This window comes from Aulostomus chinensis, chromosome 11 (genome assembly GCF_037954235.1).
Source record: "Aulostomus chinensis isolate RoL2024-O1b breed Wild chromosome 11, RoL_Achi_v1.0, whole genome shotgun sequence".
Lineage (NCBI taxonomy): Eukaryota > Metazoa > Chordata > Actinopteri > Syngnathiformes > Aulostomidae > Aulostomus > Aulostomus chinensis.
The window spans coordinates 24360105-24385722 of NC_141330.1; the positions used below are offsets into that span (position 1 = coordinate 24360105).

Consider the following 25618-nt stretch of genomic DNA (forward strand, 5'->3'; position numbering starts at 1 on the left):
CGGATGTTATACTTTCACAAAAATGAGTTATTGCAAGAGATATTACACACAGACACACATTCCATACTCTTTCACAACATTGTAGGAATGAGCTCATCAATAGCCGTGTGGTGCTGATCACTAACAAAGGTGTTTGGCTCAACCTCCTTCATGTAGTCCAAAAGGTCATTACTTTCATGTACAGCTATGTGGTGAAAGAGGGGTTGCGCAATGAAATAGAAATGTGATGAGAAAAGAATACTGTACAGTTTCTGGTCACTGGCAGAAAAGAGCAGAACAGAAATTGAACAGTATTGCATCAGTTGAGAGTAGGGAACAGAATGAACACTTAGTAGTAAGCAGACCAGCCCAATAAAATAGATGAAGCAACTGTGGTGATGTCTGACCTCGCTGTGGTTTGCAGTAAGGCTCGTACTCATGGTCCATGGCACAAGTTACCATTTTGAGGATTCGGTGGACGGCGCTACTGTGCAACCTGATGTCCAGGGGTCCAACCACAAGCCTTTTGATGGATGTCTCTTGAACAGAAGGCTCTATCTCTTCCATATTCACAACCGAGAAGTCTTGAGAGCCTATAGACAAACACACAAATGTAACAGAGTACTCAGTACTTTCTGTGATGAAGAAAAGTCCTGATATTTTTCATCCTAAAATTAAATGAGAAATGAATGTCAGTTGACCGTTCAGATCTGACAGATAACTACGTGAGTTTTAGACACACTTTTCCAAGTAACAATCTCAATAATCCCATACTCATGTAAGCGTTAAGAACAGACGATCTAGTGTGCCATTTCTTGATTAAGTACTTTACAAAAACAGGATCCCCTCATACGTTGAGCAAAAACACAACTATGTTGTGTGGCGGTTAGTAGGGATTTGGTCCAGCAGAAATCAGCTCCCACAGCGTGAACCACTCGAATGATGAGTATTCCAAATGTCCACTTCTCTCACACAGCTGTCCCTTCATTCTCCGCAGGCCTCAGTTCCAGAGGTCCACTTAAAAGACTCAGCTCCCCAGCAATAAAAAGGGAGAAATTAAAAATAAAAGGACGGATGAATGGCAGAGGGGGAGGAAGAGGACAAGGGGTCAAAACTTGCTTTATTCCCATTACATTCCACCACTTCACTAAACATTCTTTCAGCCCAGAAGTCAGGACTGACTTATATGATGAATTGCCATTTTTTAAGCTGAAAAGTTTAGCGTATGGGGAAGAAATTCCCACTGAATTTGGAGATTTATAAACGGTAACGGGCAATGCCACTTCCTCTTCCCTTCTTCACTGAGATTTAGCTGTGAAGGATTAGGCCTAATATCAACCATATGGCTGCAGTTACAACAGCCAGTGAAATGACGAGGAGGTCGAATATAGGCAGGATTTAGGTGATTTAAAATTTTTCTCCCTTTCCCAAGATTAAAAAAAGGTTTTAATCTACAGCATTAGTCTAATGGGAAGTCAATGGTGAGTGTGACCTGGGCCAGTTAGTATTTCAGTTGACTCAGAGTTTATGTTAGTCCTGTGGCAATAGAGACTAATTTGTTTGGTTGACACTGGATCTCGTCCGTGTGCAAGGAGGAGAGAAACTGACAGAAGAGAAGCATTCCATTTGGCAAGGGTAACCACAGTCGTCCCACAGGAGAACGAGACACTTATCTCACTGTCAAATATTACTTTGACAGCTCAAGATGACAGTATCAATGTTTGTTTTAATTTAGATTACTATCTGTAGCTGACAGTAATAGGAAATAACAATAGCTTAGTCAAAGTGAGGGAAAAACACGAGGTCGAAAAACGCAGGTGACTCCTGATCAAATTAATTATCGGCTCACATTGTTTAATCAGTTCAACCGGATCTTATTTTCAGAGCAGACATGGAATGCATCATTAGAAATTCAGAAAGATAATCATCAGTGCAACTAGATAATCATCCAGTTCAAAAATACCTCCCATGATGTACACACTTGACTTTCACCAGGCATACAGCTCATTGAACCTTTGCCACAGTCACACAGACACACACACAGACTTATTTTTTGTATTTTTTTTCAAAGCAGCATCATCATCATACTTATAAATCACACACAATCAGCAGCTTTCTGGTAGGTTCGAAAAAATGCTCAGCAGTTGCACAATGAAGCATAGAAACATTTGTGGGCCAAATATAACATTTCAATTTGAGAGGAGAATATTTTATCTCTTAATGGGAACTTCAAATCTTTCAGACTTGAATAAACATTCTTAAGTGCAGCAGCTAAAGAATGAGGAGTCCTGTCTGTTTCTAAGCATCTGTTGGTAAGAGTGACACCTAATTAGGCAAGAGGGGCCTATTCACTTTCTCAACAGCTTACAGGTAGAAAGACAGGGGGAAACAGTGTTTCAACAAGCAGCAGGGAGAAACTCAAATATGTGTCAGCAGACTAAACACTTCTGACAGTTGCCCTCCAGGTAAGTTTGGGGTGAGAGAGAGGACAGGAAGGGTCAAGGACCAGGTGGCCGTGACTCAAACAAGACAAGCTCTTTCTTCAAATCTCCAGGGGACTTGTTTGACAGAGAGGAGAGAATGGGGAGAGAAAGAGACAGAGAGAAAGAGATGGAAGATTACAAGACAGATAGGAAGAAAGGGAAAACAAGGCAGAGGAAAAGAGAACATGACAGGTATAAAGAAAAAGAGAAAAAAGGTGGCAAGGTGAGCAAACAAGCTCCGTGAGGACGAATGCATCAGACAATACCTTTGCTGCTGCTGTTCTCCATTGTGTAGAGATAATCCATGTAGAAAGCACCAAAGCGCTGCATGCCTGCTATCTCTGTGTAGGTCTCCTGTCAAACAAAAGTAGAGTCAGATAAACATAGCAGTAAGGAAGCAAACAAGCTGATAGCCTTCAAGAGTGGCAAAGACTGGGGTCATCATGCATACAAAAAGCCAGGCTTAAATCCGAAATTTTTTTTGAGAGGTCAATCTTTCAATTAGAAAGGTTTTTACTGACCAACAGTAAGATTAATATTTGGAAGGATTTCCCAAGACTTGCCACAAAAGAATTTGAGATACTGATGATAGCTGGAGGATGAATAGAACTGCAAAAATTTATTATTAAACATTTAAATGAGAAACATTCACACATTTGGATGATTGATGCTGAACATGTATTATGGCATATGAATTACACAACATTAGAAATAATGTCGTGAAAGTCCGTTTCTGTCCTTTTTCTAGGGCTTCAAGGGAGCTATAGCCTATGTAGGCACATATTAGGCAAGAGGCAGTATTTACCCTAGACCCTAGTTTATCACACAGCTAACATATACACATAAAGTCACATTCACACTCAATGGCAATTCAGAGTAAGAATGGAACCCAAGGGTGCATGTTTTTTCTACCATGGTAGACCACCTAGAGAAAAGCAGAGCCCTCACAAGAAACAGGAACAACAGCAATCATTGAAGCATATTGCCCCCCCCCATGGCATATATACAATATTAATAACTAACTATGGACTTTTATTTTAAAGACATGTTGAGCAATGCCCCATCATAGAAAATATTTAAACATTGCATTTCCAAATGTGCACATTAATGCATGCAAACCATGCACCCACACACACCCACGCGCGCACAAACACACACACACATGCACGCACGCACGCGCGCACACACACACACACACACACACACACACACACACACACACACACACACACACACACACACACACACACACACAATTAACTTGGCATCCCCACCCAAGACCACTTCTTCTCCAAACAGAGATTTCAATGGGCCTTATCAGAGAAGCAGGTTAATGAGTAAAATTTATTAGGGGACCTCTGATGGTTCAAGCATGCTTTTGGATCAAAGCCATTGGCTAGTTTCAAAACCGCTAATGAATTAACACGAAAACCTTTGACTCTTAAACTTGCAAGCGCGAATAGATGGATGGATGTCCAAACAATTGCTTAACTGAGGGTCAAGAACATTTCTGAGCAGCGTCAACACTAGTGCTCTGATGGCAGATTAAGGGAGCTGTGAGTTATCACGGATAATGGCTTCAACACTACTAGTAAGATAGCAGGGCATTCCTCTACTGAAGCCAGCAACTGGATGCCTGACTCATTATATTAAATGGTAAGAAATTAAAGGCAAAATGAACAGCATTTATTTAAACAAGACCTTGCTGAAGTCAAAAAGGAGAAAACACTGGATTTACCAAGTATAACTACGTATTATGAAAACAGCTGTCATTGCAGCAAAGGAAATTCTGGGTGAGGAGTAATAATATCCGAATCTTGTTTGATGATGCAAAAAAAAAAAAAAAGAACTAAATTAGCAAAGTAATTTGTATGTTTGCTTTAGCAAGGTAAACATGAGCCATAGCCACACTAATGTGTATAAAGAAGTAATCTTTGTTCTCTCTTTTGCCAGTATGGACATTCAGTGAATCCTTTATATTTTGGAAAATACAAAACCTTGTGTCTTGTGAAATTTCATCTGTTATGACCATCTAAGTACTACAGCTATTTTGTTTGGTAAGGTCTCAGTCAATATGAAAATGATCAATTAAACAGCATGAATGCATGTTTTTTTGTTACTAGTTGAATGAGTGTGTTACTGTTTAGGCCTGTCAGCTCAGCTTATAACTGATTGCTTAATTTCTACCATATGGTTTCAGCGTCTGGGTTCAGTTCTGTGGGTGAATGCTTAGTGGTTTATCTTGTGAAAAAAATATTGCTGATTGTGAATAAATATATCACAAACATGAAGTAATGCTTGCTGAACTTGACATAGATGCTCTCTGAAGGCCTCAATTGGAAATTAACAGTTTTTGACTGCAAAGGCCACATTTTCAACAACTGAAAACAGATTTTTCTCCAAAACAAAATTCTTTCCATTTTTTTTTTTAAAAGCTACTGAACCTAAATACTGCATGTTTATTCTAAAACCATTAAACTGGACACTCGCAAACAGATATGGAACATTAGTCGGGTGGATGTGACATGACATGTTCTGCTTTCTCTGTTGGAGATTGTTTGAGATTTCTCTTGAAAAACAGAAATATCCAGTCAACTCAAAAATGAAAAACAGTCCAACAACTACCTTTGGCTGAATGCAGATAAGATACGTTTTGGCTTGTCATCAAGTTAAATATTGAAAATGACATCAGGATAATCCGTGAACAAAAAAATCCTGTCAGCTATAAGATTGAGGCAAATTAAACACAGTAGAGTGCAGGAATTCAAGGATTGGTATTAGATCAGCTTTATTCTACCTGGTGCGGTGCTACAAAATTTGCATTGACCAGCTCTGACCTTGTGGGTGGTAGCATCCAGGATAAACTCAGCTCTGACTCCATTGTTCTCTGGACTGCGGTAGTCAAACAGAGAGTTGGTAAGGTAGGTCATTCCTTTACTGCTTAGGCTGTCACCACAGCTGAAGAACACTGCATCCTGCGGAAAATAACAAAGAAAACATGAGAGGAGGAAAGGAATGAAAAGACACACAGAGAATGTTAAAAAAAGAAAATCTGCAAATATTTTTAAACCACCAAACATATTATTGGAACCATGCTGCCCCTGCTTAACTTTTATTTAGGGATGGTTCACTGAGATTGATTCTTTCTTCACTCCAGAAAGCTTTTCAGTAAAACCAGTCGGAGCTGTTGGCCAAAGACAAGTGACAGAGGAGCAGTGGGGACCCTGCTCAAGGGTTCCCCAGCACTGCTTCTCCCCCTTCACCACCCAGTTTTATCTTGCCGGTGTTAAGTCTGAATCTTTTTGTGACCAGCTCACTTCCCTGTCCTTTAGGCAAGCATAAAAGATAGCATAGCGTATTTTAAAAATCGTTTTAGTGAGGTGTTAAAAACAAAAACAAGGTAGCAAGACTGCAGTTAACATGATAATGCATGTGGTAAACATTATGGTGAAATGCAAAAGACAGCTGTGTCAAACTTCCCCAATGACAAATTCTCCTCCTTCTGAAAGCAGTCTGGAGCAAAAGAAGCTGCTGGAGAGTTGGTTTAGGTGAAAATGATGTCTGTTCTTGGCTTTCAAATATTCTTTTAATCTCTCTTAGTTTCTTCCTCCTTTTCATCCTTCCTTAGGGTTTTCAGGATACCTTTACCTCTTCACGTCGGTTCATGTTTTCTTCAAAATCGCGTACTCCCATGATGCCTTTCAGGCAGAGAGCCCGGCAGCCCACAAAGCCAATCTGACAATCGAAGAAGGGTTCCCCCATCATCAGCACCTAGAGGAAAAGATAAACAAAAGGGAGAAACTCAAAGCACAGATTTTATACTTCAAATTTATTAAGCTCTACAAACACAATAATGTGGAAAACAGATCAACCCTGGAGCCCTATCCCCCAGTAAATACATAAATAACACAATGGCCTGTACAATCAATTAAACCTAAATAATTTCATATTGTCAAATTTATCTGCTTTTGCTGGATGTCAATGAAGATTAGCGACCCAAGAAGGGTGTGAAGTGAGTTAAAACTGAGTAAAATGTAACGTTGTGAAAAAGTGTATCCTTTCCACCCAAGACATAAATGTCTAACAGGAGTTAACAGAAGCCCAGTAAAGCCACAAAACTATAATAATTCATAAAAAATGAATTTGCCTTTTGCCTTTTTACAATAACACGAAAGCATGGAATGTGAAATTAAAAACTCAATTTCCCATTGGCTCATCACAATCAAGGTTGTCCTTTATGAGCAGTTTGAGGTGGTTCTGGTTTAAAAGAGCAGCCATCAAAAAGTTTCTATTTCCCACAAGAGTGCTGTGAGTGTGTGTGAGTGTGTGTGCGTGTGTGTGTGTGTACGTGTGTGTAAAACCACCATAACTGCATTTTCCCTTATTCTCATTGTGCCTCTTTGACCCAGCAGATAGGTAGGCACAGTCTAATCTAGTAAATTTCCTTTCCCCACACAATAATGACAGCACCTACTTTTCCCTGGACATATAACTAACTCTCTCTTTGTCTTTCCGCACTCACTTTTAGTCCCAGCTCACACTGGTCTCTCTCTCTTCCAGCAAAAGCATGAATTAAATAAATTGGAATTGGAAATTTCTCAGAATTCTCACATCTGGTAGAAAGCTCAGAAGCAGAAAACTTATTTCTACTCCAACCAGGTAATCAGAGTATAAGTTAAAAAAAAAAAAAAAACGCCACGGGGGGAAATACGGAAATGATCAGATTTGGGCTAGACTCAGGTGCAGATTCCACCATGTTTACAACAGGCCGGAGATGAATGACCCCAGGAGGCTTTCTAAATGCACTTCAGGAGGGAATTCAGACATCCATCCAACAATGAAAACAGAAACGATAATGATGAAGAATCAAAAGGGAGGATAAGTATCTTTATAGATATGATTTAGCAAGAAGGGGGATAAGATTACTTCTCAAATTAGTGCCTTTGGTGGATGGAACAGGTCATTTTTATGGTCACTTCAAAAAACAATGGTTGATTTTCTTTTCACAGTGAAAACATTCATAATTGTTAATACTGTGTACAAGCAAGGGCTTCGCAATGAATACCCCACCATTCGGGCTGTCCCTTGTTCACAGATGTTAATTTGACACTGTGACCGCCTCTGTGGCAGGCCTCACAGCAGAACATTCCATCTCTGTATATTGTGCACAGAAAATAACTGCAGTAGTCTTGCTTTGAACAGACTGTGTAAGGGGCTTAAACTACATACTTCATACTTCAGCTGGCTTCTTAAACTACAGCTCTATACACTGAATTATAAATAATTAATTGAATAAAAATTGCAATATGAATAAAAATGTTTTTAGGACGTATGTTCACCCTATTCAACTCAATTAAAAAAGACAGAATTTCAGAACATTTGCAAAACTGAACGCAGATGCATCTTACCTCAATAGTGATTCCCTCTTGCTCCAAACACAAGACCTCCCTTGACTTGACCTTTTGAGGACTGTAATAGCTGCTCTCTGACTGGGTCTCTGTCAACTGAGACAGAGGACAGAAGAAAAGAATTGATCTAATATTCTCCAAAAATATGATTTTTATTTGTATCACAAAATGCACTCAAATGTGTTTTTTATCGTTTAATCGGGCTAGACAGCAGCTAAGTACATAAGTAGGTATAGACAAATATAAACACTACGAAAAGAAATCTTCATACTTCCTTCTAAAGAGTAACATTTAAATTGGTGTAAATATACTGTACACCAGTAGCCTTTACAAATAGTTTGCAATAAATTGTGAGTATGTATGTAAAATGTATGTCCTTTTGTTGTTAAAGTTAAGGCTTTAATACCAGACTAAAAAAGAATTCTTAAATATCGTAAGAATCGGAAAAACTTCAAAATGTAAATCAAAAGTGAGAACAGATTTTGCTGCTCTTAATGTTGAGGGAAGAAAAAGTTAACTGTTGTTTGACAGAACAAATCATTTTTACACCAATAATATGTGAATATCACAAAACAGCAACACAAAAAAATTGAAAGCATATGTTTAAGTGTGTGTGTGTGTGTGTGTGTGTGCGTGCGTGCGTGCGCGTGCGTGCGTGCGTGCGTGCGTATGCCTACCCACATCCCTGCTGAATGAGGCACGTGATTTGGAAAATAAGCAAAAGCTATGCAAGTCTTTGGATGTGAAGGGCAATGAGGCCCCAGAAAATAAAGCTTAAAAGTAAGCAATAACAACTAAACAAGGAAAGATGATGTTCTCTTGGATCACAGACAGAATGCCAACCTTGGGTATTTTTGGTCATTTTCTTTGCCAAGTTGGGACACAGGCCAAGAACATTAATCAAACCACATGACAGCCACTCCTCTATGATTTGAGGGGAGGCCCAGTCTGGCATTTTATGAGGACGACAATCAGAACTTGACTTCAATTCTAATGCTAAAATTTTAATGTTACAAAAGGCATTGTTTATTAGGGAATTAATTCTTTGCATGAGGGCAGAGTAGAAGGTGAGGGAGGGAGAGAAAGAGAGTGCATCTGGTCAAACCTAGCTGGGGTTCAGAGTTGTGATGCTTTTGAGTTTGGCCAGTATTACAACTTTGGGTGTAGAACAGAACTGTGCAGGCCCCAACCCATTCAACTTTAACACAGGAAGCAGGTGCAGAACAAGAAGCAGCTGTGCCTTATTATCCCTACTGATGGAGCAGACTCTCTCACCCTTGCTGCTTTCCTCTCCTTCCATTCTGATGGTTTAATAACGTGTGGGGACCAACACGCGGATGCAACAGTGAGCAAGGACGTTACCTAATCTGACTAAAGACATTTCTCTGTCTGACAATGTCAGTGCACAGTGGCACTAACACTGAAGAGCTGCTGATAAAACCAATACATATACTAGGAAAATACAGTAAGACTATCCTTCTTTGCAATGCCCTAATAAGACTCATGGGGCATTTCAGACTTTACCTACAGTGGGCTTAAAACATCACTGCAGACAGAGAGAGAACCAGCATAGCATGAGTCCCAACACAAACACTTACAAGTAATACACAGAGCAGCTGTTGCCACTGCCTCCCCTGCTACCTCTCCTTTATTACATTTCAGCTCGTTTAAAAGAGTCCAACAAAAAACAAATTATTCTTTATGAGGCATCTTGGAAGTGTTATAAAATGGGATGTGAACATTGGGGTTCTTTGCCTTTCTTAGAAATGCCACACAATGAAAAGGGAAAAGTTGAGGCATATTTTTTTACTTTTGAAATAAATACAGATATCAAAAATAAATAACAATGTTTCTTAAAATAAAAAATGTCAGGAAATCTGGCATCCAATGAGTGCTTGGCAGGAGTGCAGATGTGTAAGAGGGGAACAAATGGTCAGTGCTAAACTATGCATAGTGTGTGTAAAAGTAATTTGAGTATACTGCCAATTCCTCTGATGAAACAGATCTGAGTATAATGAGTCAGCAATCAAAAATACCTCTCTGATTTCAGGACCATGTCAAACTTCAGTACAGGCAGTGGCTGTTCAAAGCTCTGACATAAAATTCCCTAAAACTAAATACTTCCTCATAGGAAAGAGACGAGAGCGTTTAAAAAAGACCTCATCCTTTCAGCTGTCTGCAATTACTCCAGACGAGAAGCAATTAATTGATTAAAAGAACTCAAACAATACAGGAACAATTTAAACATTATTAGAGAAGCACCAAGGTCTGGTTGGCCTGGGACATACCTCCCCTTCCACTGATACACACACCGTCAATTACATACACACTCATATACACTTGCACACATGCACAAATACACGCAAAGGCAGTAATGTGATCCCAAGTGCCTGAACCTGAGGGGAAACACAGATGAATTCCAACTATTTTGACTGAACAGGCAGGATTAAAGTAAAGGATCCATTTCTGAATAGTCATCATACCATGTATAATGTTTAAAACATTAACGTGACCCGAGACGCCAGTTAGCGGTTTCACTACGCTCCCCTGTACCGCACACAGAGACAAAGAGGACTGAAACTTCCTGGAGATCAAGTTGTTCTTCAAGAATCAAACTCAAAATGACCACAAAGTGTGTGTGTGTGTGTGTGTGTGTGTGTGTGTGTGTGTGTGTGTGTGTGTGTGTGTGCGCGCGTGTGTGTGCGTGTGTGTGGTGGTGGTGCACACACATGGACTAGGAAATGAACCAGCAAACAATAAGGGGGGATACAATAGTATTGATATCTTAAAATCAGGATATTCCGTATCAACTTTAAAGAGTAGGATCTGCATTATTTCCAGAACAATTTTTCTAACTTACCAGCACAGCCCTTCACACAGACTGTCCACAGACATTCAGTCTTTCCTTCATGCCTAGTCAAACATTTTTTTGAACATTATGTATCACATATTTGTTTAATAACATGTATACAACCTAATTTTGATTTTTATCCTTAACATTAATTAAATGTGTATTTAAATATAATGTACATTCAAATATTTGCACATTCTGTACGGATATTTGACCTGGATTCTGCATATGGGGAAAATGTACAGTTATTCAACCAAATAGTGCTGATAAACATCAACATGTCATTTAGTCATGATTTAGTGACAGTTGTATTATTCACAGAATTGCATAGTATTTATAGAATTACCTTAAAGGTAACAGAAGCCTTAGTGCAGTAGAAGCCGATTGAAACAACGGGGTCCTTGGGCGTGTGCTGCTGAGGGCTGTTCATAATGCCTCCTGTCTCTCTCTGCTGGTACAGGTCCTCCTCTGTTTCCTCTTCTGTGCCCACAATGGCCGGGACAAAGGACCAAGCCCAAGACACCCACCCCTGATCCGTCTCTTCTGAACTCCCAGACTGCATGTAGTAATCTTGATTGGAGTATTGGCTAGAGCCCTGGTTCTCCATGTCCACATCCAACCCTAGACAAACCAAAACAGTCATAATTAATTCTGATACATGTTCTATTAACATTTTTGCTGTGGTATTGTTCAGTCGGTGTATGTGATTCTAATTTTTGACCTAGAAAAAGTCTGTTAAAGATTCTCATCATAAATGATAAGCCAGGCACAGTTTCTGATTCCAAAACTTGGACAATGTGATGCACAGGGGGTAGGCAAAAGTCATGTCAAGTCATTGACCTTTGAATAAACACATATTTTCTAATAGAAGCACGATGAAATAAGGCAACTATGCAGTCAGATCAGGATTCAGGTGAATGACACTCCATTTTCACCTTTTGAAATGTTTTAACAGTCTAAATTAATAGGATAACTGAAGTGCTTTTGTTTTTTAATGCAGTCATTGAACTCAATTGTGGACCAATTCCTTTTGTCTCTACTACTCATTCAAATGCAGATAAGGAGATATGGCCCACATTCAAAATACTGGAATTATCCTTTATGTTTCGAGGACAAACTGAAATATGGAAAGAATTTTTTGGCAAAGAAAGTGGTTGCACCCAGAGAAAAACACTAAATTAATTGTTCAATGCCTTCGTGCTAGTTTAATGCAAGCAAGTTGTTTCAGCTGTCAACTGAAGCTATAAAAACACCAACACACATTTTCACAGTAGTAACTGCCAAAGATTTCAATATGCAGGTGTGAGTATGTGTGTGACACATTAACTCACTTTTGGTATATTTGTGCATATTATGTGTGTGGGAAGTCCATTCAAATGGAGCCTAGGGACACAGCCTGTTAGGCAGCATGTTGCAAGAGGGAAGCCCAGCTTGGTCTCAGTCAGTGACTGTGGTCAGCATCAACACTGTCTACGATGGACCAAACACCACCCTACATACACACTGCCATGTTTTGGGTCACATGATCCTTGTGAAGCACTGCCAAGACCAAGTCATAGGCCTCATACCAGGCCACTATAGCAATTTAGAGTAGAACACAATGAATAAACCAGATTAAGTCAGGACCCAAGTAAAATTGCCATAACACACGAACAGGTCAGGGACAAAATGCAAAAATAAATGCACAGACAGCAAACAACAGTCCTTAACATGAATAAATAGAATACGATCTCTATGTCCTTCAATATGTAAGATGACTTTCACAAAGATATGGAGGAAGGTAAGCAGGCAATTAAGTAGTCAGAGGACCAATGAGGTGGGCTGGTCTGTTGAGTTGGAGACCAGCATGCTGGTGGGTTGGGTAACAAACACAAGAGCTCTGGTACAATGAAGCCCCCTGATTTCTCTATTCCAGTTTTCCCAGCAAATCATTTGAGGTCACATGTTGAACCAAACTACCCAATACAGTTCTATTCTCTGATACCGACCTCTCAACTTGTCCCATCATGTCTGTTTCCATACAGATCGAGAGAGAGGAAGCTGATGTCAATGCACAAGAATGTGTAATCCCATTCCTTGCGGCCTCACGTCCTCTGCGAGAAAACAATATTGTCCGTGAGGTCACAGCTATGGAATCCCAGAGGCTAAGGCGGTGAAAATTATGACATATTTTAATTAAATCTTTCACTTTGTGAATTGGCGGTTGGAAATCCCATGTTATGGCTTTTTATCTCTCCCCCTCTCTTGCAATCTCCCTGTCCTTTTCAGTCTCTCATTTTTCTTTTTTTTTGTCCATTTTGTTTTCACTCCTTGGAAGCCTTTGAGGTGTCAGTTCAACAAGTTAAGCCCTTTCGCTTCACATCACAGCCTGACGAAGCCTACGTTTGAAATGCAAGGCAAGCAAAATATAAGTGTAATTACCAATCAAATGATCAAAACATACCGGATTAAGGAGACTTTGAAGTATTAATCCAAATAAGTGAGTGAAAAATTCCCAGAGAGATGAATGCAAAAATGAGAAATACACTTATGCTCCCTATTAGAACAAAGAGTTTTTAATATATGAATCTTTTTTTAACACAATAACAAAATTAATACGGAACAACAAAAGTGTCCATAAGCAGAACTCAGGAGCACTATGAATCACCTGTCATGTGGGAACATAGCTGCTCAGCAGGAGTCTGAGGTGTCTAATCACTGGTAAGTGGATGTGTAAATCAATGAACAGCTGAGTGACATGGTGACAGAGAAACAGAGTGAGAGAAGGCAGTGCCCTCAAAGGCCAGTAGATGTCCCTCCATGTTTATAGAGGGAGCGTGGATTGGTCACCTGACCAGCAAGCGAGTGCTACTCTGCTTGTCTTGTGCATCTTCTGACTGTGCATGTGTGTTTGGTCATACTCTCACATACATGAAAATGTACAGACCATAATATAAGGAAATTACAAAGGATAACCTATATGAATGTGAATATTAACATTCATACTCCCCACCTTTCATTTTTTATTGATCACAGAAGACCCATCTGCTTGTTAACAGTTAATACATTACAAACCTACACAGGCACACGTCAGTGTGAAGGCCTACCCACTTTAAAAATAATATTACACATTAACATATGTGCTACACATTGTTTCATTTTTACACCAGCAGCATGACATTTACATCTGTTTCAAAATCAATTTCAGCAGTCATGGCAGGGCAATCTTCAATAAAACTTTTAAACTCAATGGCCTACGTGTCTTCACACAAATATTTAAAAGCAAAATAATGTTTAAAAAAGGTGCTGTCACATCACCAGGCCCACATATGTGGGCCACATGAGGTTTGTAATGGATAGATAGCCTGTGGCCTCTATCTGATGAGTGTGATAGTACATTCAACAGGCCTCTTACAGCAGAGAGGAACCCCCCCCCCCCCCATCACTAACTGCACAAAAGAGAGCTCAAAACACACCTATACATAATTTGTCATGCACACAACCAACACTGGAGACAGACTGTCATACATACAGTGAGAGCGCATGCGCGCGCGGACACACACACACACACACACACACACACACACACACACACACACACACACACACACACACACACACACACACATCCTTGTACTTGTACCTTTGTGAGGACTTTCACTGACGTAATACATTCCCTAGCCCCTCACCCTAAACCTAACCATCTTGACTGCCTGTCCCTAACCGTGACCTTACACCTGACCTGAACCTGATTCTAACCTCGACCCTAAAACCAAGTCTTGACCTTCAAACGGCCCTCTGAATATGTGAGGACCGGCTAAAATGTCCTCACTTTCCAAAAATGTCGCCACTCGGTTGGTTAAATACGTATTCTAGTCCTCAATATGTAGCAAGTAAAGGAACACACACACACACACACACACACACACACACACACACACACACACACACACACACACACACTTTAGCAGCCATAGGCCTCAGTTCCCAATTCTTCACATACTTGTTGAAACCATACAGCTTTTGCTGCCGTGACCAGCTGGTCCATTCAAGCATGTTAGTCATCTATGTTTCCAACCACTAAAATTTTTTCACGGCATTTCACAGACTTCATTTAAATTCAGACAGTAGGAAAACTAGCCATCTAATCCTGACTGAATGGTTGCTTTGGTCAGTGACACACAAGTATCCCGCATCTTTCACCAATTAGGGCTATTCATTAATGAAACATCGGTTCTTACCTTGAAAAAATTTCAAACAAAAACATGCAGACAGTGAATCAGGGGCACATAAACTCAAGACAGGGTTTTTTAACTGTCTCATTAATGGTAAAAAGAAAAAAACACCTTTACATGGAGATTAACTTCAATTGTCTTTGAAAATGTTCTTCAATTAAAATGGATAGTTTATTAGCACTACCCAGAGAGGATACAAGGTGAATCCATTACTGGGTTCTATCTTTTCTCCATGTATTTGCAATCACTCTACACATACATGTACACTGCTCTGTGTCTTAGCTAATAAGCTCACAGTATAACACACAATCATACAGGGCATTAAAACCACAGCAAGACTCTCTCGCTACAGTGTCAGCAACACTGTACAATAAGAGACTCCACCACTGGATGGTAAATTAAATGATTAAGTACTATGTGTAGTACTGGCATCATGTTCTGGCAATGCTGTGACAATGATTGCTTCTTACAAACTACAACATACTGAACAAAAAAACACACATCAGTCAAGTCAGTAACTATAAGCATCAACATGCACGAATATTTTAGTCCTCAGAACCTAGCAATGGTAGAGGCTAGCTGCATTGTGTGTTATTTTCTTGTCACAATTGGTATTCAATTTGAACTGTCATTCTGTTACTACTATCAAAAGAAATCAACACACTGAAACCACATATTTGTGAAAAAGACTAAACCAGCCTCAATCCCCATCCCAGCAACTACGCATACAGTATCTCCACCTACTACATACACATGCCCAATAACCCCCCCCACCACCACCACCACCACCACCACCATCACCACAAACCCTTTCAGCTTCTTCACTCTGTCGATTACTTCCAGCATAACAAGATCTAGGGGCGCTCAGGTTCCAAGAGTTGGTCCCCTCTTGTATATTTTTGTGATGGGATACTAATTCATTCTCAGAGGCTCTGCATAGCAGTAGCATGACAGCGACTCTTACATCTGGCATTGGACACCAAACTGGAAGCTGCGCCAACTAGCAGTAAAAGTTCCAAGCCAACAGGCAGGGAATAAGTTAGAGGGAGTGAGCGAATGGCCTGTATTGTATTGGGCTGCCTGCCTCCCCTCTGTCTACCCCTTCCCCTCCACTATAATTTGCTTCTGGTAGAACAGAGGCTGATTTAGATCACTGGGACCTACCACATGATCTTGATCTATTTGCCTGAGATGAAGATGAGCATGGGATTAAGATGAGATGGGAGTTTAGGGAATAAGTTTGGGTTCTATTTAGGAATGGGTGAGTGTAGGGTAAGGGTTAGGCACTTAATTGTGATCATAATAATTCTGGTCAAATTCAAGGGAATGCATTATGTCAACGAATGTCCTAAATACGAACACTGTATCATGTGGACTAACCCATTTTTACATGTATGTAGCTGTGTATAGTATGCAGTCAGTACATGTGTGTGAGAGAAGCAAAGTGTGTGTGTGTGTGTGTGTGTGTGTGTGTGTGTGTGTGTGTGTGTGCGTGCGTGCGTGTGTGTAAAACTCGGCTCCTGGATATGTGGAGTGCTATTTCCTGTGGGGTTCCAATCAGAAAGAAAGAGATGGGCCTGTGTTTGATTTATCCATGTTTTCTTCCCTTCATCCTCTCTCCTGCCCCTATCCACATGGAGGGGATCAAGCCTGATGACAACAGTCTGTGTTGAGTTACAGAGTCAGGAGTATGTTTGTAGAACAAGCAGGATAGGTGCACACTATGGTCAAAGTGATGTTCATTGTCCCTTTTAGCAACAACAGCAGCGTATCGAGAGACATTCAGAGGCGCATGAGGAAAGAAAAAAATGCTGTCTGAGAAAAAGTCAAAGGTTTGTTCATGGTCTGATGACTAATTAACCACTTCAGAGGTTTCATGCATATATTTCCTCCGAAATATGACTGCTACAGAAGCCAGTATGATGCACACATACCATCAAACTTATCCTTACTGTGAAACTTCACAACCCACTAATTTCCAAACTGATTTTGAAAAATAGCTGTTTTAAAAAGTTGGACTATCGCAGTGTGAAAATTGTCCCGGATTCTGATTTAGACTTCACTTACCAGGCAAACTTGATCCAGCCTCCCTGACATGACCATTGCCTTCTTCTCGCTCAGCTTCTTTGTGCCCTCCAATTTCCCCGTAGTAGAGGGCAATTATCAGTTCTAAAATGCGGATAAACATGGGAAGCTGCTGATCAGTGATTGACAACTTCAGGCACTCCACCATCGTCTGGATCTGAGGAGACAGAAACATGTGAAGATTGATGATTCAGAAAATGTATTTTTTATATTTTTAGATGTGAAACAGGCAACATGTTCAACCATCTACCAATGGGCCTTCACATAATGTAAATAGGAGTGTGAATGAAAACTGCTCTAGTAAGTCAGTGAGAAAGTACAATATTAAGTACTCTTAGAAGTGGAATGAATTCCCCTTGGTTGTTGGGTCATGCATGTGGACAAAACTCATTTGTCTCTTGTTAAACTAATTTATAAGATGACCTGCAACTATAAGCAGAAAACAGAAGTGAGAAGAAAGTTGATAAAACCCGTAAACTAAAGACAGGATTAAACTGTAATTATGTACAGCCTCTATAAAAAGCTTTTTCACTGAACCACACTTACACTGATTATCATTACTACTAATATATGTACATATTTGTGTGTTCAAAATAAACAACAGACACAACAATTTACACTGGGTAAACTCTTTATGACATAAGACCTTTGATGAATGTTTGTGAAATCCTTCATTAAAGAGGGACATATTTTTGCAAAACTATATTTTTAGTTCCTGTCACTTTAAAGACCCATTAAAAACCCATTTTCTTCTGACTGACCATGTTCAGGCCCGGTTCTTTGTTGCTGGGAATGAGTCTGTTCTGCTTTAATCGAGCTAAATTATTTCAATAAATTGGATTAGATCATATGACTATAATGTAGCTTTGTAGTGTGGAGACGACAAAGGCAAAACATATACTACAAATAGCACAATCAAAAACTATCTAGACATATTTATCACTTATTTCCAAAGCTCCGCTACATTAACAACTTTTATGTACCTTTAAGAACATTTTCCACTTTCTCCATCAGCTACTTACTTTGATGACCGATGGGATCTTGGAATTGATGTTGTCATAGGTAAAATGAAGACGTGTTCTGAAGGAACACTTGTACAGCAGTGGATCCTGATAGAACTCAATCTTGCCACTTGCATTCCGCTTGTCCAAGCACACAGTACAATCTGCAAAATTGATCACCTTCCTGAGGACCAGTTCTGGAGCTGCACAGAGAAGATAGAACAAAGATAAGAAATTCAACGAAGATGAATCAGCAGACCTCACAGACCTCTTGCGTGAAGTGGAAGAAATACAACAACCCCTTGACAGCCCACCAACACTGTGTAGACATTTTAACTTGTGGGGACATTTTGCCAGCTCTTCAACTTTAAAGGTCTGTTTGAAGGTCAAGACTTAGGGTCAGAGTTAGAATGAGGTTGTCAATGTTAGGGTTAGGGTCAGACATTTAGATGTTATACTTGCATACTTGTTTAACTATGACTTTGATTACACAATGACGAGTGAGTGAGTGTGTGTTTGCATGTGTGTGTGTGTGTGTGTGTGTGTGTCATGTGGAATAGTCATACATCATCAGGTTTTTAACTATGTCTCACTACCCCCAGCCGACTGACGAAAGTACTCATCATTCAACAAATGATTCTGTTCTTCACCCAATGCCAGTAACTGCTTTTGTAACACATAAAAACCCCTTCACAAGGAATGTAAATGCGATAAAGCACAGAAATGACCACATTATTATTTCTCTTACTTAAAGTATGACCTTCGATGTCAGAAGGACCAGTACTTTCTGTAATTCTGAAAGTAGTACAAGTTTAAAATGTGTAATTTACTTCTCTGGAAGTAGAGGGCAAAATATTATCAGTAATGACATAAGCAAATACTCACCTGACAGGGCTGGTCAAAAAATAGATTTTGCTCACACTATATGCTCAACCATGAATGAGCGGCTTGGATTGACAACATCATGCGGACATCAAATGAAGGGCTCAAGGAAACGACTGCCTGTCCTAATTGTTCTATCTTGTCCCACCTAAGCCATATTTGTAGTTTTACATCTGAGGTCTTATCTGTCCAAAAGCTGCATAGGGCACATAGTATATCACATTTGTATGGAAACATTTGGGCAGCAGTGACAGAAAATACATTGGGGAGATTTTTAACTGAAAAGATGAAAACCCTGCATTTGTAGGATATGGAAGATGAAATATGGTAATGTGACTTTACACAACACAAACAAAAGGCAAACAAACATAAAACAACAACATTGAGGCAAACGCCATTGACCTCTCCAAGCAGCTGTGTAACAGACCATACTAACAACATCCTCATCAAAAAAATCTGCCATGAGAGGTATGTAATACAACATCTACACAAGATTTCAGTAGGCTAATGAGGTGCAAATAGAACCTTTTCCTATCAGTAAATATTCAAATGAAGAAAAACTAATAGTTATTATCAGCATTTGATGAAAACAAGGAAAGACAGGAGTTAGAGCTGAAAAGGAGGTGGCTTTCACCACAGCATAATGATCCTGAAATGCACATCTACTTGCCAACTGAAGGTTTTTCAATTGGCCCTAACAGACCCCAGACTGCAAAATTACCAAAAAATCATCATATACATTCATCTTAAAAGACCAGTGGCCCAGTAATATTGCAGAACTACAGTCATTTTGCAAAAGAAAATGGGAAAAAATACCAATATCCAAAATTGAAATTTCAAATGACAATAAAAAGTGTTTGCAAGCATAAAAAACTAAGTTAATTTGCATACAAAATAAAATTTTATTTTCCTGAGTTACTTCTTTTGAAATAAAAAATAAATCAAAGGTGTAAAAGTATATGTAAATGTTTCATAAAACATGCTATCAGACTGGGGAAAACACAGAAAATATGAAAACAGGTCAATGAAAACATCCTCAGTGGCTTCCCTCGTTAATTCCACTACCAAGGAAAGTCAGCAGCAAATGCTCACCGGTGATATCCATGAAGGCCCTCTCCCATAGATCGTCCACCGTGTAGCACTCTGCTGAGGTTATGTTGACTGACAGTACGATGTCATCCTCGACGTACTTCAGGATCAGGTTGTTGACCACAACATTCACATTATTCACCACGCGCCGGATCAGACTCTGCACATAACCTAAAAATAAGTAAGCACACATGCAAGACATTTCAAAAACCAAATGATAACCATGTACAAACAAACATACAAAGTGACACACCGAATTACAAACATACACTTGAGGACATACCTTTACCTGGACAAATAAATTTTTTTGTGGAGACACCGTAAAAGAGAGAAGTCCAGAGCTGCATTCCCCGAAAGCCAAAGCTTAATACCACTGACCCCTGTCATACTCATGTGATCACAAATAAGAGGAGGTCTTGACATGTTATTCTTTCACTCTATCCCTTGGATATGCACCGTGAGAGGACCAAAATATCCATAAGAAAACATTTTTACTCCTCACCCTGCCTGACTAGCACTACAAATCCTGGTTGTATTTATGAATCTCTGAAGGGATCTCCTCTCGTCTCAGATGCAAAGTCGTGTTTAACCCAAAACTATGCACATGCTGCCTCAAACATATCCTTCTCAAGCCTGTTAAACCATTCGGAAGCCTGAATGTCCATATGCAAGCTTTATTGGCTGTGCACACACATGCACAAACAGTCAAAATACAGAATGTATATTATATATATATATGGGAATCAAAGAAGAGACAATAAATATGTAATCATATTTTTGGTGAAAAGTGGGTTTTTGTGGTAAAGATGCAGAGGGATGTAACCAAGAAGAAGATGAGAAGCAGTCCAAAACACTGGGTTTCAACAACACATTTGGAGCCATCCCACAGTTTACTAGTACCTCATCATCACAGTGATGCCCAGAAACAGAGGCTTTGCAGGAAAAACATACATGGTAAGGCCATTACTCCACAAATTCAGAAAGAACTTAAAACATTACAGATGGGAGAGGTCAAACCATAAAATATGAAAATATACCCTAATAAATCCTCTTAACCACAGGACCAGTGGCATTATTAATTCCTCCCATGTATGGTTAAACACACATTACAACAAGTTAGAAAGTATAAACCTTTAATTTTTTCCCCTTATTTTCCAAACCAAATGTTTGTCTTCCTGTATCACTATGCTTGGACCAAAGTGTAACAGATCCAATAATTAGGCGCAACTAAATGGCGCTTTTGATGAAAATGTTTGTATGAATTCATTAGGAGTTTTACCACTCATGCCCTGAGCCTCACCAGATATTAACATAATCCAGTTGACAAAAACATCGAGGGTTTGCTGCCTGACCAAACAGAGGCAGGAAGAGAGGGTGACATAATATAAACTCAGCTCATAAACGCAATGTGTGCTTGTGACACATGTCCATGGCCTTGCATGCATGAGTTTGTAAGTGTATGCCTAATGTCTGCCTTGCCAGCATGAATGTGACTGTGGCTCTGGGGTTAGTAAAAATGCTGTTGTCACATCTGCTGCCTGGGCAGCTAAACCAGCAATATTCCCCGCTATTGTACTCTGGGGGTTTAAATTGCCGATGTCAGGACATGTCACCTTTTCTCTCCTGCATTCTCTTGCACTTGTAATACCTCTTCTTGCCACGCACCAGGTCCAGGGCCCAAATTTGTCTCTCTGCAAACCATCATGCTGCTCTGAACTTCTGTAAACAATTGACACAGCCAGCACCTGTGTTGCGGCCCACAGGGAAGGAGCCCACTTAAAACTGTTCAACCATAAAATGACTGGAAAAAACAGCTCCTTCATGTGATCTCAGAACAGGCCAAGTACTCTCTTCTGTGCAATACAGGAAAGAAACATTATACTGTCCATGTTCACCATTTTCCTGTATATGGAAAGTATTAGGAGCTATTAGCTGTGCCAGTTATTAACCATGGAAAGAAAGATTGACAATCTGTCAAAGCATACTGTAAAATATACTGTCCTGTTGTGTAATTCTGAAATCTGATTATTACAGTTAACATTGTGAAAAAATATATGTATAGATATGTATGTATGTATGTATGCACACACACACAAAGATATATGTGTATATATGTGTGTATATATATTTGATGTATATAATATATATTTTTATATATACGTGAGATATATATATCTCTCTCCCTCTCTCTATACATATATACATGTAGATATACATATGTGTGTGTGTGTGTGTGTGGATATATATATATATATATAAAACATTGAAAACTATGCAGTTTCTCTGTATCATGATATGCATTATTATCAGTTACAATGACTCATGAATGAAAGAAAACAAAGACAATGCATGGTAAAGCAGGTCTCTAGAACATCAGACAGTTCTACATTGAGAAAGCTACAAACATGTAGCAGTGTTCGATTTCCTCGTAACATCAAAACAGCTGGTGTAACCAAGCACTGGAAAGTCACAATCTAGGGTTGGGAAGATGGCATCGTCCATCAACCATGGCTGACACAATTCGCCACTGAGTGCTCTACCAGTTTAACATTATGTATTTATTGCTCTCTGCATTCGAGGAATTGTGTCATCTCAGAGTTGCCGTAGGGCAGAAGTTTTGTTCTGCTTTGACTTGTGGGAGCCGAAAAAACTGAAGCTGCCGCTTACTGCATTAAGGTTACACCTCTGTGTTCCTTTTATCATTTTCTCATGAGTCTTTCTCAACCCAAGATGCTTGGTTACATTAGTAGCTGTGGGTTGCTGTTAATGAGTGTCTTTTTAACAAGTGGCCATAGTTTTTACCTAAGGTTCCTCAGTATAACCAGTTGGCTGATTCAAAGTAAATAAAACTGGCTAAAGTATGAGTATGAGCGAAGGATCACCTGGTAGGGATGCGAGTCCCTTTATACCTTCATCCCTTTCTGGGCTTTGTGTGGCAACTACAATTGTGGGTTAGCAAAAAAAATCTCCGTTTTTTTTTCTTTAAAAAATGATGTCAAAGTCCACTGGCTTTGTTTCAATATGGACACCATCATATGCTAATTTGGTGAACATTGCCCTACCCTATCTCCATCTTCTCACATCCCATACATAATTACACAATTATACATACAAAATTCTTGGGTTCAATCAAAGTGGCACAAGTGAACTTAAAAATTAGCTGCACGTATTACACTTACACAATACGATGTCACAGAATGAATACACACACTCGCGAGTTATGAACCCAAATACACATGGCCTGTATATACAGAGTAGGAAACCACCATTCCACCCAGATAGAAACTGTTATAAAAAGAAAAAAAATACCCAAACATTTTTGTGGGTCTTTGAATTTAGATTTAGACTTGAGATTTCAGCTGTGAAATCTTCTGGTCTGAAGGACTGATTTTAACTTTGTTCCAACAAACCCACAAGTACTGGACTAAATCTAGATTCAAAGTGAGATGGTAACGCAATCAAAAACCTCATTGACACATTTTACACCAACAACAAAGAGAATAAGGGCAAAGCTGTCCAGTAAAACAGAAAATTGTGGTTCTTCTGCAAATGGTGGCTGCTAGTCCACAGTCAGCAGTCAACATAATCACTCACAGAACTGCCCAAGGTGGAAGCAGTTGGTCTTTGGTCTCTATGTGGCTACCAGTCCCATGGCATATAAATTAACATCACTTTTTTCCACCTCAGGGAGAACTGGGTGGATAAATTCATTCAGTATGTGAGAGCTTAGGGCCAAATGACTGGATAATTGCTGGTGGCTACTTTTTTGTGTAAGCCATGTTTTGTTTTGGTCGTTTTGAAGGGAGGAGAGAAGACGCAACACAGTGGTTTGTCAACTTAGATGCTGAGGAAGAGGTAAACCTAGCCATTACCTTGCACTGAGTTCAGTACCAACAAAGGTCTTCCTGAATACATTTCTCAGAACTACACACATTTCCAACCCTCTATTTACACACACTGTCTGTCTGTGTACATCACTACCTGATGAGACTGAAGCATTCAAGTGGACTGTCTTTAGATCCGATCAACAAATTTGAGGAAAAATGAATGTGGCATAAAAGTACTGATGGTAGTCAGAAGGGGGGCATCCCAATTACCAAAACCTTAGAGGACATCAGTTTTTATAGCAGTGGGGAAAAGTAACTCATTCAATTTATGTCAAAACAGAGGCACTCATGAGCACAACAGATGAGTGTCTACAAAACTGCTGTGTCCTTATGCTTAAAAAACATCCTTTAAGTACATTACAGACAACAGACAGATTTGTTTTGTATCTAATTCTTAGGAAAACATCCTTTGCCTGAGTCATAGCAGGTTAGTCTTACGTTGTCTACCTTTTAACCTCTATCTTTTAATTAGACGGGGGATTACGGCATTTGTGTGCTTCCTAACCGTTATTGAGGTGTCGCAGCATTTGACCTCAAAGTTGTCTCAGCAGTCTGTAATGGGTTGAAGGTCCATTGCAGGAAGAGCGCGCACACTCAGATGAACTAAAATACACTTTACCACTTACACATAAACACATTTTTAGCATGCACGCGCGCACACACACACACACACACACACAAGCACACACACACACACACACACACACACACACACACACACACACACACACACACACACACACACACAGCTAGGAGATCAGTTCGAGGCAGGCCCAAAGGGAGCTAGGGGGGTGAGAGGCACCTTGCTTTAACAGCTGGGGAGATATTATCTCATAACATCAGGCATGGAAAAGGATCCTCCCCAGATACAACCAGCCAGGAGTGAGAGTAGGTTCTGGAAACATACTGTGACCTGGCTCTTTAGTACTTTTACCTCTTTTTGGTGTGGCTGTACATTCTTCACTACTTCTGCATCAAAATGTTTTTTGCCAGTTACACATAAATATAAATGAATATATACTACCTCACGTGATGTCTGTCTACTGTATATGTCTATTAAGTGGAAATTTGAGGGACCTTTCCTAAACACAAATAAACTTGCCCCATACTGGAGCTATTACCCAGCCTTAATCAGACACCTTTAGTGCTGTGGTACCATAAAGTGCTCAAGCGTGGAATCCATGGCCCTGTAGGAGGCATGTGTTTAAGTGGCCTTGTTGATAAGAGCTATCACTGTGTGATTTATCCCAGACACATCCCTGAAAACTCTCTGGCTGATTTATACTGGTAAAAAATGTAGTAATACATAACTCATCCCAAAAATAATATTTCTTACTGTATGCAGATAACACCTAAATCTGAAATTGTTAGTGACCTCTGCAGGTTTTGGACTAGTGATAACTATTAACTGATAACTAATTTTCAGTGTAATGCATAGATTTCAGAGGGATCTTGAGGGAAAAATTGAAATTATATTCTCCTTCCCTAAGAATTGTTGTGATTGTGTTAGCATAGGGTGAGACTTTTATACTTTCATGCTGCTACATGCTGGGGCAATACAATTAATCACACTCAAATCGCAATCTCGATTCATACTTCTATATAATCTCATTTCTAAATGAGAATGCTATTTCATTGAAGACCACATGACCAAATTACCATTATATCTTCTTCTTTATCAGGTAAATGAGAGCAAGCAACATTTATATTAACAAAATTATGACAGAGAACGCTGAACT

At 39.6% G+C, this 25618-nt stretch overlaps 1 protein-coding gene across 5 annotated transcripts in view; it reads right to left on the minus strand.

The window, feature by feature from the left end:
- vps13b (vacuolar protein sorting 13 homolog B) overlaps window positions 1–25618 on the minus strand; it is a 327627-nt gene that overhangs the window by 271625 nt on the left and 30384 nt on the right. For 4 of the 5 annotated variants that reach the window (XM_086219125.1, XM_086219127.1, XM_086219123.1 and 1 more), the window contains 9 exons: window positions 19996–20163; window positions 18043–18224; window positions 17003–17177; window positions 11068–11342; window positions 7871–7966; window positions 6111–6233; window positions 5300–5437; window positions 2729–2816; window positions 387–572 (listed from right to left, as the gene is read on the minus strand). In XM_086219125.1, the coding sequence (XP_086075251.1) occupies window positions 387–572; window positions 2729–2816; window positions 5300–5437; window positions 6111–6233; window positions 7871–7966; window positions 11068–11342; window positions 17003–17177; window positions 18043–18224; window positions 19996–20163 (1431 nt within the window). Of the gene's footprint in view, window positions 1–386; window positions 573–2728; window positions 2817–5299; window positions 5438–6110; window positions 6234–7870; window positions 7967–8547; window positions 8614–11067; window positions 11343–17002; window positions 17178–18042; window positions 18225–19995; window positions 20164–25618 lie in introns of those variants that run through there. The other variant, XM_086219126.1, reaches the window with a different exon arrangement.